The sequence below is a fragment of the Panicum virgatum genome, chromosome 9K (genome assembly GCF_016808335.1).
Source record: "Panicum virgatum strain AP13 chromosome 9K, P.virgatum_v5, whole genome shotgun sequence".
Classification (NCBI taxonomy): domain Eukaryota; kingdom Viridiplantae; phylum Streptophyta; class Magnoliopsida; order Poales; family Poaceae; genus Panicum; species Panicum virgatum.
In genome coordinates this window covers 67424963-67444451 of record NC_053144.1, presented here as the reverse complement: position 1 = coordinate 67444451, position 19489 = coordinate 67424963, and the positions used below count along the sequence as shown (strand labels likewise).

At 50.3% G+C, this 19489-nt stretch overlaps 2 protein-coding genes across 4 annotated transcripts; both read right to left on the bottom strand.

Moving 5' to 3' along the window:
• Positions 1 to 163: 163 nt before the first annotated feature.
• LOC120647302 (ubiquitin-conjugating enzyme E2 4-like) lies at positions 164 to 4744 on the bottom strand. 3 transcript variants are annotated; one of them, XM_039924033.1, is made up of 8 exons: positions 4421 to 4676; positions 4249 to 4328; positions 3805 to 3919; positions 3401 to 3708; positions 2063 to 2568; positions 1478 to 1983; positions 1261 to 1389; positions 164 to 490 (listed from the first exon to the last, which is right to left on the bottom strand). In XM_039924033.1, the coding sequence occupies exons 6-8, from the start codon at positions 1781 to 1783 to the stop codon at positions 344 to 346; spliced, it is 582 nt and encodes a 193-aa protein (XP_039779967.1). In that variant the 5' UTR covers positions 1784 to 1983; positions 2063 to 2568; positions 3401 to 3708; positions 3805 to 3919; positions 4249 to 4328; positions 4421 to 4676; the 3' UTR covers positions 164 to 343. The 3 variants fall into 3 exon arrangements, with proteins under 3 accessions (XP_039779967.1, XP_039779968.1, XP_039779969.1); XM_039924034.1 differs by having other exon boundaries at positions 1478 to 1978; positions 4421 to 4675; XM_039924035.1 differs by lacking the exons at positions 164 to 490; positions 1261 to 1389; positions 1478 to 1983 and having other exon boundaries at positions 2149 to 2568; positions 3401 to 3529; positions 3656 to 3708; positions 4421 to 4744.
• An 882-nt stretch (positions 4745 to 5626) lies between these two features.
• LOC120647301 lies at positions 5627 to 9524 on the bottom strand. The gene is made up of 2 exons (XM_039924032.1): positions 7706 to 9524; positions 5627 to 6497 (listed from the first exon to the last, which is right to left on the bottom strand). Exon 1 carries the CDS (start codon positions 9106 to 9108, stop codon positions 7810 to 7812), a length of 1299 nt encoding a protein of 432 aa, XP_039779966.1. The 5' UTR covers positions 9109 to 9524; the 3' UTR covers positions 5627 to 6497; positions 7706 to 7809.
• Positions 9525 to 19489: the final 9965 nt, after the last annotated feature.

The window sequence follows — 19489 nt, the reverse complement described above, 5'->3', positions numbered from 1 at the left end:
GACCAGTACGCTCTTAACTTTCTAGTGCAGAGGAGTCCTGGCTTCAAATGGTAAGGCTGCACCAGCACAGCAGCAAATTAACCGACAGACAGCAACGGCCAAACATTGGGCAGTGGCTGGCGACACTGAACACTCTGATCAGTGACGAACAACGGGCAACACGTGGGGAAGACATACGGCGTTCACCATACTCCAGATTCCACAAGGTACACAATGGCATTTGCAAGAGAGGGCTACTTGTAATCTTGTCAAATTGTAACAAAAAGGCAAAAGTGTAAAACTGCTACGCTACACAATGAACGAACGAACAGCACATGCGGAACAGATTATCAAGTGAATGAATCTACAGCTCTTCTTTTGGCTTATTGCTCTTCTCTTTCTGAAGCTTTTCAAGAACTTGGTCCAGGGGTGGGTCTCCAGGTCTGCGGAAAACTTGATCACCAATCTTAAACTCGTACGCCTCAGCCTGGCTCAAGATAAACTCCTTCAGCTGAAACAAAAAGGAAACGATTTCTTTTAAACAAAATCAGCAATAGCAAAGGAAATATAAAGCTTAACTGTAAATTGGAGAGGGAAACATGCATGTTTCTCGGTTGATTTGAGCCCTCATTTTCTTCACATGCTGTGCTCTGAGCCTCTGAGAACGGTAGAATGGCTAAACAAGTGTCATCAGCTCCAGGCAAACCCCTCACAACGATACAACCTAATTCCCGCTAGCCGAACGAATCATGCGTGCTACCCATTCTCATACTGCCACGCCAGTAGTTACAGTAGAGCCATGGCATAAATAGGCATGAGTACTTTAATTTCTGTATAAAGTTTTTTGGCCATGGACAACGCATATGTTAGCATGAAAACTTATCCAGCTCATGATTTGTGGTAGCCAGTGTGCTGAAGCATTTTTCTTAAGTATGAAACCAACTTTTGGATTCTTAAGTATGAAACCAACTTTTGGATCAACTAGTCCTAATGCTGTTCGACTCAGAGTCTCTGATAAATAGCTAACACAGTTTCAGGTAAAGCTACTTGCAGTGCACTTCGAGTTCGCATCACCATGCCCCTAGTGGATCCTCTCAAGGCCTCGACGTGAATGAGAGTGTTGGAAATTGGAATGAGTTAACGTTTTTCTCAACATCTAATCTAATCGACTAATCCTTCAGGCGAAATAGTCAGATCAAGACAACCATTATTGTTCTGCCCCCCATTTTAGTGTCATTGCACAGAACGAGATTGGTCGATCCAAAGGAAGGAAGCACCGACCTCGAGAATGTCTCGCCCTCTCTCCATGGTGAACATGAGCGTACCGAAATCAACTGCCACGAATTTGGCCTCCACCGATCCGGTTCGCAGCACATTGCTCCACCTCGTCGCGATCCCCACCACATCCTCCTGAAAAAAAAAACAATACAGGATTTTAATGCCATGGTCAAACGAGGCAACGAGCCCGCTGCCGTGGCGGCGATCGCGGGATCCGCACCCGAGAGCGAGGGGTGCCGGGGCGGAGCTTGACGAAGCCGAACGAGGGCCCGGTTTGGCCGCGGAGGAGCTCGGCCTGGAGGGCGGGCGGATCCATCCGTGATAGGTCCGGCGGCGGGCCGTCGCCGCGGCCCGGGCCCCGCGAGTGGCTCGCACCCCAGTTGCGCCATTCGTCGTCCTCCTCGTCGTCCACCACGTCGCGCAGGTCGTCCGGGATGGGCAGCCGCTTCGCCCCCAGCGCCACCCCGGCGGCCGCGCACAGGAGGAAGGCGGCGGCGAGTGCGCCTGTCCACGCCACTCTCGCCATGTGAGGACCGAGGACTGACGAGACGGTTTGGTTTGGGCGGCCAACGGCACAAGCGTGAAGCGTGGCAAACCAAAACCACCACCATCGCAGACGACGTGAACAGCTTGATCAAGTCAAAATGTGTTGCGTGCTCCATGTGGCTTGATTCCATCTCCGAGTTGCATGAAATTGTGGAAGCCATGAGGATTCCTTTTACTTTACTATATAAAATAAAATATTTAGTACTAATGCCATTGCTAATCCAAAAGATAATTCAAAGTTTTGAATTTGCATCCATACCACCAGAGCTAGCCAATGATTTTTGATTGCATCTTCTCGGTCAATGTCTGAAGGACAGTGAGGTAGCTATGCAACGACTGAGAATGTGAAGGCCAACATCATCTGAATTATTGGGGAATTTGCTTGTGAACAATTATGCACAATTATCGGCCAATCCAACTTCAGAGATCTACAAATCATGATACTTGGGGCAAAGCAGTGCTGCTGGACATCGAATCGGTCAATTTCAGGGTGGAAATAACATTAGGGAACATGACACTGCAGTTTATTTACACGACATTCAGGCTGCACGGGAAGGGTTCAGAGACTGTTTCATTGCAGTTGCTGCAATAAACGTGGCGTGCTGATTAGCCAGAGGAAAAGGTTACAACTTGTCTACGGATCTGGTTTCCCCAGTATCTCCTCGTCACCGGAGTCATCTTCTTCCTCACTCAGCTCTTCGTCACTGGACTTGTCCTCTGGGACTACCCCAGCATCCTCTGGTTTGGCATATTTTTCGCAGTACTCTGCAGGAACAATGGCCAAGCGAAACTCAGCTCTCAAGTACCGAGGAATTCAGCACGGTTCAATTAGTAGAGGAACAGTTCCATAGCATCATGATAAATTAATAATCCAGTGAGGGACGTGTTGGCGGGTAAATTAAGGTCTTAACAGTAAAACACATGGTACATGTTGGTGGGTAAATGGAACTTCCCCACCACAGAATTCCTTTTGAAGATGTAATCACTTCGTACAAGTTTTTCAGGATTTCTTTAGGATATGGAGGAGATCCAAATTGCAACCAATAAACCTACCTGTTAGCATTGCTCTCATGACCTCTCAACAAGAACACAGCCTATTCTGTGCCATCCCCAATCCCAACACAGGGATTCTCATATTGGCAACTAAAATTTATTGGCTTACAGATCCAAACCCACTCAAAAAACATGCCGAGCTTAAAACCTAAGCAATTTCCCTAATACTGCTCCAGTCAAGAATATGTATTAGAACCTAACAGGTGAATTAACTTATCTGTGGTGGACTAAGTGGCCACCTATAACAAACCAATATTCTTCGAAGGCTTTTGGTAAGAATTTCAAACCTGTGTGGAAGTATTCTCGAACATGTATTTATTGATTATGATGAGTTGTCCACTAAACTACTGTAGTTTGCAAGATCAAATTGATTAGTCAGAATTACAAGACTGCCATGTATTGACGTGTTCTACTGTTGCAAACTGCAAAGCAAATCCAGTACAACCGCATCTCAATTCTTACTGCCATTGTTAAATATTTAATGTAATCTACAATAAGGTTGCAATATAGGTACCAATAAACAGACAATGCTTAATCTGGTTACCTTTCACTTTTTGTTCATAAGCAGGCCGATCACGCATCATCAATGCAGCAGCATCTCCATTCAATGGATCAGAAGGATTTGGATATAGTAGAAGTTGTGGGAGGAAGACCTCAAACACATTGACAAGATCTGCAAAATATCACTGATAGATTTAAAGTACAAAGCACCTGGAGTTCCAGTTGTAATGATAACGCAACAGGGGATATTAACCAACTGGATGTCCACAGGTAATGAAACGGAAAGATCAATTATTACCAAACATTGGGCTCCATGTTTGGTTGATGACATCCAAACAGACTGAACCAGACCTACAGTTTGCATCCATCCAGAAGTGGTTAGAAACTAAATTGTTATCATGATTTGAATAGACAAAGTAACAACTTATCGAGTTCAAAGGTACTCACATTTCATCGACATTTGGGTGATATATCTTATTGATGAAACCAATCGACGGGGATTTGTATGGATATGCATCTGGCAGTTCTACTCTAACCTTCCACACGCCTCCTTGATAAATGCCTATTAAATTCAGCAAAGCATCCTTCAGAAAGTGCAGCTGGTCATCATAAATCAGTACTAACAAGACTGAAGCTTCAAGTACATCATTCAGATACTGATGACAACACAGAAAGAAAAAGCAGCTCAGCAACAGGTTAAATTGGGGATCTGATCATATCTGTTCTCAAGCTACATCAATTTTGGAAGCTAAAGGCTACAATGATCAACAAAAACTCCAACTTCCTGAATACTCGTTCTTCAGTCAGTCTATCTAGATCAGAAATCAGAAGCTACAGAATCATCGGCGCAAGAAACGGAATCAAATTGGCCTCCTGAGTGAAAATCCGTACTTTCGTTAGGCCCACGGAAGTCAACAAAGAACTCCTGCATCCCATCGTTCACCATCTCCACCTTGTAGTCGCTCATCATCCTGCAGGCATCGACAGGTAACAGAAACACAGATCAAGGAAATCCCCATCGAAATCCCAAAGGAAAATCACTGAATCGCCCCCCTGTCCTCACAGCTTCATGAGGTCCATCTCCCGGCGCTTGCTTGGGGAAGACATCTTGCGCGAAAACAAGAATTCGCCGCTCCGTTCCTCCCTTCCGCTTCTGGAGATGCGCCCTTGGAGATAAGCCGAGGAAAAGAAGAGATTAAGCAGCCGGTGTTGCTGTCTCCTCTCTCTTTCTCTCTCTCTCTCTTCTCTCTCTATTATTGTTGGTTTTATTTATTGCGATGGTCACCGCCGCACAGGGGAGAGGGAGGCAGGAGGAGAGTAAAGCGCAGACCGCAGAGGAAAGGGACAACTAACAGGCAAGGAACAATACCGATTAGGAAAAGAATCTGTTTGTACTTAAACAATCTAGTATCTTAATATAACAGCCACCATATTCACGAGAGAGTCTAGAATTACCATATAAATAATAAAAGAATATACTTAAAATTTTATGATGGTTTAACGGTGCAGACTTAATCTAAAGAGTTGATATCAAATATAACTAATAAATATATAAATTTACCCAAAAATAAATCTATTGATAACCTAGAGATATCGTTAATTTAAAGCTAGAAATAACGTCTTCCCTATACTAGCCAAGTCGCCAGCTCATAGTGTGGTCGCAACGATAAGAAGATAGGAGAAGATCAGTGAAAGACATAGCGTGACCATTGCACACATACGATGTAATTCGGATATGCAAAGATTCACTAGTGTACAACTGACAATTTGATGTACGGAGAGTACAAAGATATTGTTACACATAGTTATGGTAAATTAAATTATTACAAAAGCAACATCCAGAGTAGACATGGGAAAACCTTATGTATTAATTATTTTAATACCAAAGTGTTAAATGAAGATATTATGTTCGTTCTAGGACATGTAAGTTACCATGTTAACCAGCGAAAGAAATACAAATATCTCTACTATTGCTATTAGTAGCCCGCGTCATAACAGCTTGATTATACTATAGCGGTACAACTCTAATTCAAAATAAAACTTTGCATCATAAGGAAGGAAAAACACGAGATGAGACTTGCAAAATGTGATTCGAAGTGTTTCCATGATATTTTTGTAAATTCAACTACATAACACTATCATTAAATTATGCATTTTGAGTTTTTGACCATGTACAGAACATGTGCAAAACTAAAACACCACCGGAAGTATGGATTATGCAGCATCGTAAGATCCGTATTTACTCAAATAAAAAAACTAGATATTGGTAGAAAAATCAATATTTCATAAAGAGAACTTAAATATCAATGCCAAATTGCACCAAAGTTCAGGATTACAGAGGAAGAAACTGCACAGACAATTAGGCCAACAAAGTTCAGGTTGATGGAGAAAGAAATAACAGAGCCAAACTTTATACACCGCTATAACAATCCCACATGTACACAAAGAATTGTAGCCCACCACCTCTGATGTGACACATACCACCTTACCAACTCTGGAAAGACATTGAGAGATATAGTTCGAATCTGAGTGTTCTCCATTTGTATTTCATTTCAATACAAGCACCAGAGTGCTTTTGACTCTGATGCCATACAGAATGGGAATTTAGAAATGCAGGCTAGGCCATCGGCAGCTCTTAATATCATTTGGAGTATGTATGCTGTGGTAGTCTCTTCGGCCAAGTTAGAAAGCAACTGGTAGTCTCCCCGGCTTATTTAGAAAGCATGTTACTGTTGCTCACGACTGCATTTCATTCCCTTGTATGTTATTTCTTGATTGCCTACAATGCTAATGAAATCTTCCTCTTTGTCCATGGTCTACATTGCTTCATTCTTACCCATATGGTTGGACCACTCTGAGAGTGATTGGATCCTCTGGTTTTGTTCTGACTTTATTCAAGAATTGTTTGCCTGACAGCAAGGTCGCATTCAGGCGCTGGAGAAATAATACACCAAATTTCCATATAGCAGCACGATTTCTCCAAGTAATTTTCAAACCAGGAAGTATGCTGATGGAACAGAAATGTCAGTTGGAGACTGCATAGTATGTTTATGTGGATAGGAGGATGCTGGCCGAGTAGGAGACTGAAGGGGCCAAATATGCAAGAGAGCAACACTGAGGGCATGTGAATTCTCTGCAACCTGCAAAAGTTTCAAGGAAAAAGTAGTTGCAGAAACTCAATTGAAAGTTAATTCCCAAAGACAAATTGTCCCGCTCATATATCACCTGATCAGTTAGTGACACACGTAAAATTAGAGAAATAGGATTTTGAAGGTAATCAACACTTAACTGACCATGCCAACAAGGCCCCGACCCACTCGAAGAAAGAAAGAAAGAAAGAAATGACAATCTTCTGAATGCATTAAGCTGAAATGCTGAACAACGTAGTCTTGAAGGCTAATTAAATTTATGTAGTTCATAATTCAACAAGAAAGAAAGAAAGAAATGACAACCTTCAGAATGCATTAAACTGAAATGCTGAACAACTCTTGAAGGCCAATTAAATTTATGTAGTTCATAATTCATGTTTACACCGTTGAAATTTACCACATAATATGTAAGGTGGGTAGAGATGAATAAAACAAACAATTGGATGATGAAGCACAGATCTAATACAATACAATCATCCTGTTTCAAAAAATATAAATAAAATGACTATTAAGGGACATTTAGGCGCAGTTGATCCTTGATCCATTACTTAGTCCAGTTCAGCATGAAAATATGCTGGATTGGATTGAGACTCCAGTCAGAGTCCAGATGGAAGATTTATGAGAAGGATGATAGGAGATGACAGCCCAAACGAGAGAATCCTACCATGCCATTTATAGGCTACCAATGAACAGCATGGACCAGCCACATTGCAATGATGGCCCAAATAATCTCTAAGACAACCAAATATAGGAAAGAAAATTTTACTCAAAGAGGAAGAGGCTCAGCTTATTGCCTTATTTGTGTAGATTTTAGCAAGTGGACCTTGGTGTCTGGTTATTCCTATGGCTAAATACTAGTCATATTTAACAGCAGTTAAAAATTCTTTAGCTTGTAAGTTTTTTCAACCACTGACAATAATATATATGATTAGGATGAGAAACGTATGAGAATATTAAATACCTTGAACAAGACAGAAGAATTGAGAAGTCTTGGAACAAATTAATACAAATATTATTATCAACGTAAATAATTACAGTGTGATACTAATCTGCACAGGTTTGTCCAGATTCCATCTATAAGAAACATCTTAAAAGAACTGAGCAGCAATTCTGCAATCTGCAACTAATATTGAAGCATCTTGAGTCTAAGTTGGGACTTAACAATCTCCTGTAGGAAAGAATATGTTGGAATAACTTACGATGTTGCCAATCCTTAGAAACCAAGTAGATTGCAAAAAAAGTTGCTTCTGCTGCTGCCATTTTCTAAAACACATGGCATGGTCCGACATTCTACTTGAGCTGATCATATGAAACCAAAAAGCCCTCTTGCAAACAAACGTGAACTTCTCCTTCTCGCTCTGTTTGCAGTTCTCGTGCTTCTCATGGGTGTCAGATAAAACCGCAGCATCCCATTGTCCAAGTTCCCAGGAGATGTATAATGCACACTTCTGCTTCTGCCAATCTTGCTATTCTTAAGCCAATCGGCCCGGAAATTCTGTACATCCCCATTGGATGCAGCCTGGGAGCTTCGACTCGTGCCATGGCTTGCTCTGCCCGACACATGCCCATTGCGTCCAGAATGAATTTCATCACTGATGTCTGCTGCTTCCGCATTTTTACCCCTCCGGATTTCCTTCCTCGACTCGGACAGGGACCGCTCAAGGACATGCTCCCCCTTCCTCACAAATTCCTTGAGTGGACTCGTTATGCTGCGATCCCACACCCTGCTCCACCTGTTGGATCTCCGTCTTCCAACTCCAGAGACAGACATCTCCATTCCAGTGTCATCAGAACCCCTTCCCCTTAAACGCCGCCCATCGCCACCTGCATCAACTGAGTGCCTCCCATTCGTGCTCTCCGCAACCACGGCTGGAGTCTCCACAACCGCTTCCTCCGCATTGCTCCTCGTCGCCGCATCCGGTGGCTCCTCTAAGCATGCGAAGGAGCACGCGAAGGCCCTGCCCACCATCGACCCGTCCCACGAGTGGCGTGGCGGCTCGAGGGAGCCCCTGCTCGGTTCCCGGAACGCCATCCACTCGCACGAGCGCCGGAAGCTCGGCTTCCGCTCCACCTGCGCGTTGCTGGCGCTCGGATCCGCCGTCCCCCTCCGCGGCTGCGGCGGCGGCGAGGGCTCCTTCACGGAGCCGGAGCCCCCATTCCTCCTCCACCGCATCCCTCTCCTCGGCAAAATGGACCTGAGCCACGACCGGGGCCCCTTCCGCTGCCCCCCTCGATCCCCGCCTCCAGAGCCGAAGTGAAACCCCGTCGATTGGGGGTCCTTGGCTGGTGAGGAATGCGCGACGCCGCCGCAGTCGTCCAGCTGGAAGAGCAGCATGAGCGTCTGCCGCAGCTTGCCCGGGTCCGCGGCGCCGGAGCCCCCGGCGGGCTCCGCGGCGGCGACCTCGACGATCTCGGCCTCGGGCTGGTCGCGCACGGAGGAGAGGCGCTCCATGAGGCAGGAGGAGCAGATGCCGGTAAGGAGCTGGGACGGGTGCCTCCCGCACCGGGGCGGCTCCGGCTCCGGCTCCGGCTCCGTCTCCTTGTCCCCTTCCTGCTGCTGCGGCGGCGGCTCAGCCTGCGTCGCCTGCTCGTCTTCCTCCATAGGTGTGGGTCGGATGGAACCCGGAAGCTGGCTATCGCAGGCCGCCGCAGCAGCCAGCAGCCGAGTGAATCGAGTCAGGCGGGGACAAGCGGGTACGACATGGCCAGGAAAAAAAACCCTAGCGAGCCGCCCGAAAAGCGACTTTTGGGTTCGGGGGCAGAGCGTGGCCGGGGCGGAGGCCGCGGAGCGCGCGTGGGGAAACGGGAGGAAAGGCGCGTGGGCTTTGGAGCCTGGCGGGGCGGGCGGCGGATGGGATCGAGACGAGGAATCGGGAAGGGGGAGCGGGGCCGCGGCCGGCAGACGACGGGCGGCGGGCGGGGGTTTTCCGTTTGTCCCGAGCAGGGGGAGCACCGGCGCGAGGCGACCCCTGTATCGCCGAGCCCGAAGCAGCGAGGCGCCGCCCGCAACCGACTCGCTCCGGCGCACGACCCTGCCTGCTGCTGCCTGCGTGCGGCGCGGGGAGCGGGGCAGGTGGTCCAACGCCCTGCGCGTGGGCGCCCTCGCTCCAGCCAGTTGGGGTCACAAGACTCACGGCGCGGGGTTAAAACTACGGCGGGGGTGGCGGTTGCCGCCGTGTGCTGGGCTGGGCCGACGCCGACGCGGCTCCGGGCCGTTTTTTCTTTTTTATATTAAAAAATAAAAATTTTAAAAATATATGTCTGTTTTGAAATATTTCAAAAATATCCCCCGGTCGTCCCCATAGGGCGACAGGCCCAAAGTATAATTTTATTTTTTCATCAAATTTGCAACGAGGTCCTTGAAAAAAAGAGGCATGTCGCCCCCCCAACGGGCGAAGGGGGGGCCTGTCGCCCCCCTCGGGCGACCACTGGGCCCAGCCCACGGGCGCGGCAGGGGGGTCTGTCGCCCCCCCCCCCCCCGCGGGCGACAGGGGGCCTGTCCCCCCCCCCCCACCCCGTGGGCGACCGGGGTAAGCCCCCTTATATAAGATGCAACCCCCCTTCCCTCCTCATTTGAGTCCGAAAATTCCACCAAAAATCCAGAAAAAAAGAGAGGGGTGAGGAGAAGGGAAGCGGCGAAGTCCTGCTGGATTCAGCACTTGTGATCTGCAGGTTAGTACATTTAGTTTATATATTTTTCTATTTAAGTACTACGCATTTAAGTAGGAGTAATTTAATTTAATTAGTGCTATAGTAGAACCATTTAAGTAGGAGTTTAATGATACTTTAGTTTGTAGTTACGTAGTAGTAAATTAGTTTAAAAAATTAGTACTACGCATTTATTATTACAATTGCAGTACTATTAGAGACGTATTTATAAATTAATTATGATTTAGAATAGAATTTGACCTATGCAGTATAAAATTTGAGTGTCATCACGTAGTTATGAATACTTATACGTTGTAGTTGAATTTCATACTTAGTTTTTACGGATTATTGAATAAGGTAGTGAAGTAAAGAGTATAACTCGATAAGTATTATGTGATATACAGATATGTCGAGCAAGATGCAATTTCAAGTATTTTATGGTGACTACAATGTTATGTATGGGCCAAATGGAGTAGATCTTTCTGCCTTTAAGTGCACATCTAGCGCCATAGATAAACCTCTGGAAAGGAGTTTTGGTTCCATATGTAAGTGGCTGTAGCGTGGGTTCCGTGTTGATCCGTTGACACATGTGATCACCGTCCAGTCTCTTATTAATTGGGAGGTAGAAAGTAAATTATGGGAATTGATGATGATACACAGCACTGATGACTGGCAGAAGTACATGCAAGCAGCTCTAGAGCGTGGGTGGCCTCTCGCCATTCTTGTTCAAATCCGGGAGAAGACACAAAATGAAATCCAACATTGTGCAGATCAAGGAACTCCGAGTATTCAAAGAGAGACCAATTATGTTGAGCAAGATGAGTCAGAAGAGACAGGGAACCAAAACATGGGACCACAGGGCCTTGCTGATGAGGGAGAGAGGATACATAGCATTGTGGACGAGATGGAGGCAGAAGACCAATCCGCAATAGAGATGGAAGAATATGAGGGCTCATCTGATGACGAGCGGTACTCATTGCCAAAAGAGTGGAAGGAGCATGGTTTTGGCAGTCATGTTGCAGAAGATGTACGAAATCAGGAGTGAGAGTACAGAGGGAATGAGGTAGTGCAAGGTGCAACATATCCAAACATTGAAGCCGTAAAAGATGCTGTGAGACTATGGGCAATATCATTGAAACGAGAATTCAGAGTCGTAAAGTCTGGCAGTAAAGAATATGAGGTGAAATGTGTGAATGATGGATGTCCATGGCGAGTACATGCATTCAAGGGGAAATGGAAATCAAACTGGAAATGTTTCATTGTGACAGAGCACACTTGTTTGCTGTCAGAAGGTCTTCCCTCGCATCGCAATATATCATGCAACTTTGTTGCAAAGCAAATGTATGGGTTTATTATGGACAACATAAATTATGAGCCAAAAATGATTGTTCGACACATTGAGCAGACTTACCAGTACACCATCAGTTATTTGAAGGCATGGCGGGCTAAACAAAGGGTGTTCGAGATGCGGTTTGGCACATACGAGGCATCATATGATAACCTACCTCGGATGTTATCCCAGGTTGCTGCTAGAAATCCTGGAAACTTTTATGACACATACCTCGTACCAGCCGTGACTAGGGGACAAAGAATTATGCAACGAGCCTTCTTTTGCATAGGTGCTTGTGTTAGAGCATTTCAGTTTTGTCTTCCGGTGATCTGCATTGATGGCACATTTTTGACTGGAAGATATAAAGGTCAGATACTCACCGCAATCGGTGTAGATTGCAACAACCAAATAGTTCCGCTCGCATTTGCATTTGTGGAGAATGAGAACATAGACAGTTGGTATTGGTTCCTTGAACGAGTGAAGATTCATGTTGTTGCTGCACGTCCAGATGTGTGCCTTATTAGTGATAGGCATGCAGGTCTGCTGCAATCAATACTGAAATTGCAACGTGGAACTGCGACAACGCCTCCATTGTGGCCCGATGTCCAAAACAGGTGGTGCATTAGGCATATGGGTGCAAACTTCTATGACCACTTCAAGAACAAAGGATCTTAAGAACCTGTTTAAGAGGTTGTGCACCCAAAATCAACAGAGAAAATTCAATGCATTATGGCAGATGGTTGATCAGTTGACTGCAGAGCTAGTGAAGGTAAGTGCATTAGGAGCAGGCACGAGTCAGGCTGCAGAGGCTAGGGATTCAATTGAGAATCCATTTTCACACTGGATTCGAGGTGCACCTAAGGAGAAATGGTCATTCCTTTATGATACCAACGGAATACGGTATGGTATTCAGACAACGAACCATGCAGAGTGTTTCAATATGGTTATGCGTTCTTGTCGTGCCTTTCCTCTTGTGGGAATTGTTGAGTTCATCATGTATGGGTGCATGAAGTATTTCAGAGAGCGTTACACGGCTGCAAGCATAAACATCAGCAACCCCCAAATTCAGTTTTGCAAAAGAGTGACACAATATATGCAAGAGAAGATTGAAAAGGCCAAACTGCACCGCGTCATATTGACAGGTACAATGGAGTATAGATTTGAGGTTCTATGCAAGGATAGAGCTGGTCGTGGTATCCGTAGAGATAGGGTGGTACATGAGAGTTTGATTACAGTAGATGGCAAAGCCTTCTGCTCCTGCATGAAGCCTAAGTTATTGCATTTTTCATGCTCCCATCTCATTGCGGCATGTGCAGAGTCTGCGTTGCAGCCAGGAGAATTTGTTTCACCTTACTTCAGCAAGGAAGCAGCTGTATCCACCTGGGGACATGAGGTATACGGGATTGGAATTGTGGGGCCTTTCACTTAGGATAATGAGAATAAGATGTTTATTCCTGATCCAGCCACTAAAAAAGACAAAGGCCGCCGTCAGACACGTTGTATTCGGAATGGTATGGATGAGTTGGAAGCAAGCAAGGCACAAAAGTGTTGCAGCCAATGTGGAGCATTGGGTCACAACTACAAGAAGTGTCCTCAGAATGCACTTCACGATGCTGCTGACGTCGGTCCTTCCGGAAATCCCAGAGATGGAGCACCTCCTACGTTCAGACGAGCATCGGCGAGAATTGCTCGTGGAAGGCATTCGGTGTCATGATCCACAATTGTATTTCATTATTTGTAATATGTAGTGTCGGGTACCACGATTAGGGGCACCCTAATCGGGGTACTAAGATCGCTCTAAACATGCAAAACACCTGTTAAAATAACTGGGCCCACTAAGGCCCATGGCCTGCTTCCCATTCGGAAGAAAGGAAGGGACTCAAAGAAGCCCAGCGTGCGGCCCACTCGCATCCCCCTCGAACCCGCGGAACGATCTCCGCCTCGCTCGAGGGTCCCTCTCGGGCCTGCTGGACAATCTCCGCCTCGCTCGAGGGTAGCGGATCTACCCTCGAGCGGGTGACTCATCTCCACATCGCTCGAGGGTCCCCGTCGGGATCCCTCGACTGCACTCCGCATCTCCGCCTCGCTCGAGGCCACCCCTCGGCACAAGGGACAAACAACCTCACCGCCCAACTGCTCGCCGTACGAAGGCATTAAAAGCCAGCCACTCCGCCACGGCTCAAAGGACGGGCGGCGTCAGGCTGCCATTCCCACAGTGGATGTGACCGGGGTCCCATCCCCTGACTTCGGTCACCATTCCGCCATCCCGGACGCTGTAGCATTGCCTTGGGACCTGCACGCGGAACAAGATGGGCTCGGCACTGCTCCCATTACTGTTCTGCTGACGCCGACCATCCGGACTCGCCTCCCACTGGGGAAGGGGTCCGGGACTTCCACGCATCCCCCGGACCTTCTAGTGTGCATGCCCGCACTCCCACCAGGGGGTCCAGGGCCGTCGCGCGCCATTACTACCGCTAGTCCACAGGGCCCACTACACACCACCACCACGCCGCCTGCGGAGACACTATCGGACGACCGGCGTCATCTTCGCTGTACTAAGGACAAAATCCGGACGACAGCGACGCACGCCGCCTTCCCACAGTGTACTTCCTACAGTGTCCGACCACTGTACCCCGCGATTCAGGGGAGGACGGCGACTTTTATGCCCCCACTCATGTACCCCGCCCCTCCTTGTGACTATAAAAGGAGGGAGCAGGCTTCCTTTAGCCGGGGCTGCTGGACTCTGGGCTGCTGGCTGGTTAGACTCTCTCTCTGGCTTCTCTTTCCCAAGAGGACGTTCAGGGACTACTGAGCACTCATCTCAACCGACTCCACTCCTAGCTGAGACTTGTGAGCTTCTCTCCCTCTCTCGCCTTGCTTGTACCCCCTACTACAAGCACTCCGGGTGCAAGATAATACAGTGCCCTCGCACACCCCCTTTGCTGGACGTACGGCCCCGCGGTCGGAACCAGGATAAACCGTGTGTTACTGTGTTGCCTCTTGCATCATCATCTGGGACGAGGAAACACGCATCATTTACTAGTTGGGATCTGGGCTCCCGGGTTGGGACACTGACAGTTGGCGCGCCAGGTAGGGGCATATTGCGTGACATTTTTCTCTCTTTTTCCCAGTTGATCTCCAGGGATGGCGGACAGATCCAACCCATACCCCATGGGCATTTCGGATCCGTTTCCAGCGGGACGCGTGATCTCGTTCGGGAGTCTCGAGTTTAGAGCAACCGGCAACGGTTACCTCATGCAGCTCCTCTCGCCTGGACGCAACCCCGTCACCCCGACTTCACCAGCCCGGCGCAACAGGCGCTCGGGTCAGCGTTCGCGACAAGCACGCACGGAGCGGCGTCGCGCGGCACGCCACAACTCCCCCACGTGGGTCGAGGCTGGCATGTCGCAACTCAGCATCACGACTAGCGGGGCCACCGCCTCGTCATCACGTGCCTCGGCGTCATCTGCGCCGACATCGTCACCTGCTGTAGCACTAGTGCCTCCCAGGGGGGGCTTGACTTCGGCGTCGCCCTTCCCCTTTGGGATGCGCAACGCTGCCGCCCACGCCTCATCAACCAGCGTTAACTTCATCGAGCATGAGGATCTACCGGGTCATCATCTTCTGTCGATCCGCAGCCTCATCGCGTCGTCTCCTGACGAATCCTACCCCGAGACGGTGAGCTCGATCGCCGACGACATCGACTTCTTCATGAACAACTTCACGGCCGAGGAGGCCGAGGACTACTCCGGGGTTCGCCACCCCGACGCTCTTCGCTCGTTCCAGCTGGCGACGGCTTACTGCCTCACCTACTCTGAAGACTCCAGTGAGGGGGATTTCGATCCTTCCCGAGAGTGCTTCATGGCGGACCTCGCGGACGAGTAAAACGACAACGCCCCGAGCAACCACGAGGACGGCAGGGCGGACGCACAGGCAAACCCACCGGTGGTGCCGCTTGCAGCCCCTTCTTCGTCAAGCTCGGCGGCGCGATAAGCTCAGCTAGCACAGCTCAATGAGCTTCAAGCCAAGCTCGACGAGCAGTGTCAACAAACCCAGGAGCTGCACGCCGCACTCGAGCAGCAGCGTACCACGCGTGGTGCACACGCCCAGGCGGCGGGACGTGTTGCACGGGAGCGCATCCTGGCCGACCACAACGTCGACAAATCTCCGGAGCTGAAGACGGCGGGCGAGAAGCTCGTCGCTGCGGCTTACCTACTCCAAGCTATGCCCGAGCCATCGACACCTTCGGGCCGCAACCTATGCCGCGAGGCACAGGAGCTCATCGAGCAAGCTGTCGTGCAGCAGGCCGAGAGTTCTGCGTCTCGTATGCGCTCGAAAGCCCCGGAGCAGTCGGATGGGACCGCGCATCAGGACCGCGAGGTTTCTGTGCATACACCCCCAGCGGGGAAGGGCAAGGTAGCCGGAGCGCCCGGTGCGAAGGCGCCCTCGGTGCACGAGCGCATCGGGAGAGTTCCTGTAAGGGAGCGAATCCGTGACACTCGCGGGCACGCTGGCGATGGCGACGCCCGCAACGTCATCGACGGCAGGAGGTACACCCCTTGACGGGGTGGACGCTTCGACCCTGAGCACGACAGGGGTGAGTCACCGGAGCCTCCGGGCACCCGGGTGTTCAGCCGGGAGATTCGAACTGCATCTTTTCCCCCGCACTTTCGACAACCCAACACCCTCGTCAAATACTCGGGCGAGTCTGACCCTGCAGTCTGGCTCAATGACTACCGCCTAGCGTGCCAGCTAGGCGGCGCGACGGAGGACGCGGTCATCATCCGCAACCTTCCTCTTCATCTTGCCGACGCCACACGAACGTGGCTCGAGCACCTGCCTGCGGATCAGATCCACAACTGGGCCGACTTGGTCCATATCTTCGTGGGCAATTTCCAGGGCACGTACGTGCGCCCTGGGAACTCCTGGGACCTCAAAGGGTGTTGCCAGAAGCCCCACGAGTCCCTGCGTGACTACGTGCGACGCTTCTCCAAGCAGTGCACCGAGCTCCCCAGCGTCACCCATGTCGAGGTCATCAACGCTTTCCTCGAGGGTACGACGTGCAGGAACCTGGTGCACGAGCTTGCGAGAAGCCGACCCGTCAGCACCAATGAGTTGTTCGACGCTGCCACCAACTACGCCGCCGGTGAGGAGGCTGTTGGTGCCATCTTCGACGACAAATCGAGCAAGCGCAAGGACGATGCGCCCGCGGAGGGCAGCAGCGTCAAGCCCAACGCCCCCGCCAAGAAATTGAAGTGGGGGAGGAAGGGAAAGAAGCCAGTCCCACCGAACCAGCGTGGGTCGGGGCGGGCAGAGGACTCCGAGGAGGCCTTCGCTGCCGCCCCAGACCGCAAAGGGCCACGAGGCCCCCCTCGAGGTGGTGGTGGCCAATTCGACGACATGCTCAAGAAGCCGTGCCCTTACCACATGGGCCCGGTCAACCATACCCTCGAGCAGTGTGAAATGCTCAAGAAGTATTACAACCGCGTCGCGCATCGCGACGAAGACAAGAAGAAGGACGCGGGCGACAAAGGTGGAGATGACGAGTTCCCCCCAGTGGAGAATGCCTTCTTCATCTTTGGAGGAGCAACGACGAATATGACTCCTCGGCAGCGCAAGCGTGAGCGCCGCGAAGTCTTTTCTGTCACCAAAGCCACGCCATCCTACCTCGACTGGTCGAAGGATACCATCGCCTTTGGCCGCGAGGACCACCCCGACTACGTCCCGCATCCGGACGGTATCCGCTCGTTGTCGACCCCATCATCGGTAACACCCGCTTCTCCAAGGTGCTCATGGACGGTGGCAGCAACCTCAACATCATGTACGCCCCCACCTTGGAGCTCATGGGGATCGGACTGGACAAGCTTTGCCCCAGCAAGTCACCATTCCACGGTGTCGCGCCAGGGAAGCGAGTCCAACCCCTCTGCCAGATCGATCTGCCTGAGTGCTTTGGCACAGCAGCCAACTTCCGCGAGGTACTCACTTTCGAGGTGGTGGGATTTCGAGGGTCCTATCATGCCATCCTTGGTCGTCCTTGCTACGCCAAGTTTATGGCCGTCCCCAACTACACCTACCTCAAGCTCAAAATGCCGGGTCCGAAGGGCGTCATCACCATCGGCTCTTCGTTCGAGCACGCCTACGAGTGCGACGTCGAGTGCGTTGAGCGTGCGGAAGCTCAAGCGGAGGACGAGGCCCTCGCAGCCACCCTCGACAAAATGGCGAGCGAAGCCTTGGACTCCACGCACCGACACGCCGGGAGCTTCGAACCCGCCGAGGGTATCAAGAAGGTGCCCCTCGACCCGAGCCACTCCGACGACAAGGCATTGCAGATCAGCGCCACCCTCGACGACAAATAGGAAGTGGTGCTCGTCGATTTCCTCCGCGTCAACACAGATATCTTTGCGTGGAGCCCCTCGGACATGCCTGGCATACCGAGGGAGGTCGCCGAGCACTCTCTTGATGTGCGACCCAACTCCAAGCCAGTGAAGCAGCGCCTAAGATGCTTCGACGAGCTCAAGCGCCGGGCGATCGGCGAGGAGTTGCAGAAACTTCTGGCGGCCGGATTCATCAAAGGGGTATTCCATCCCGAGTGGCTAGCTAATCCAGTATTAGTGAAGAAAAAGAGTGGAAGCTGGAGGATGTGTGTAGACTACACTAGTTTAAATAAGACATGTCCGAAGGTTCCCTTTCCTATGCCACGAATCGATCAGATTGTAGACACTACCGCAGGATGCGAACTCTTATCCTTTCTTGATGCCTATTCCGGTTACCACCAAATCAAGATGAAAGAGTTCGACCAGCTCGCGACTTCTTTTATCACACCCTTCGGCATGTACTGCTACGTCACGATGCCCTTTGGCCTCAGAAATGCCGGAGCCACATACTAGAGGTGTATGCTCCACGTTTTCGGAGACCATCTAGGGCGCAGCGTAGAGGCATACGTCAATGACATCGTTGTGAAATCCAGGAAGGCGGACGACCTGGTTGCTGATCTCAGGATCACATTCGATTGCCTACGAGCCAAAGGGGTAAAACTTAACCCCGAGAAGTGCGTGTTCGGGGTGCCTCGAGGCATGCTCTTGGTCTTCATCGTCTCCCAGCGGGGCATCGAACCCAACCCTGACAAAGTCTCGGCCATCACTCGGATGGGACCGATCTGAGACCTAAAGGGGGTACAGAGGGTCATGGGATGCCTAGCGTCCCTTAGCCATTTTATCTCGCATCTCGGCGAGAAAGGCTTACCCCTGTATCGACTCTTGAGGAAAACCGAGCACTTCACGTGGACCCCCGAAGCTCAAGAAGCCCTCGAAAGGCTGAAGGCATCGCTCACTCGTGCTCCCATTCTCACACCACCTACGGACGGCGAGCCCCTCTATCTGTACGTAGCTGCGACGACCCAAGTGGTCAGCGCGGTGATCGTGGTCGAAAGACAAGAGGAGGATCATGCTCTGCCCGTCCAACGACCGGTGTACTACATCAGCGAGGTGTTGTCTGAAAGTAAGACACGCTATCCGCAGATTCAAAAGCTGCTCTACGCAGTGGGTTTGGCTCGGCGCAAGCTGCGCCACTACTTCGAGGCTCATCCCGTCACCGTGGTCTCGTCTTTCCCCTTGGGAGAGATAGCCCGCAACCGGAAAGCCGAGGGTAGAATTGCCAAATGGTCTGTGGAGCTTATGGGAGAAACACTCACCTACGCCCCCCGCAAGGCGATCAAGTCCCAAATCTTGGCCGACTTCATGGCTGAGTGGACGGACACTCAGCTACCTCCACCGCAAATCCAGGGCGAATGCTGGACAGTGTACTTCGACGGGTCGGTGATGAAAACCGGCGCTGGAGCCGGCCTACTCTTCATCTCACCCCTCGGAGAACACATGCGGTACGTGATACGTTTGCATTTCCCCGCCTCTAACAACATGGCGGAGTACGAGGCCCTCCTCAGTGGCCTCCGCATCGCCATCGAGCTCGGCGTCAAACGCCTCGACGCGCGCGGTGACTCTCAACTCAT

Bases quoted from the DNA above. Each gene is read 5' to 3' on its own strand.
- LOC120647302 (XM_039924033.1), bottom strand. From the start codon at position 1,783: ATGGCGAGAGTGGCGTGGACAGGCGCACTCGCCGCCGCCTTCCTCCTG. The intron at 1,390-1,477 runs GTGCGGATCCCG...TTTTTTTTTCAG, and splicing joins CCGGCACCCCTCGCTCTCGG to GAGGATGTGGTGGGGATCGC. The intron at 491-1,260 runs GTCGGTGCTTCC...TTTTTGTTTCAG, and splicing joins GAGGGCGAGACATTCTCGAG to CTGAAGGAGTTTATCTTGAG.
- LOC120647301 (XM_039924032.1), bottom strand. From the start codon at position 9,108: ATGGAGGAAGACGAGCAGGCGACGCAGGCTGAGCCGCCGCCGCAGCAG.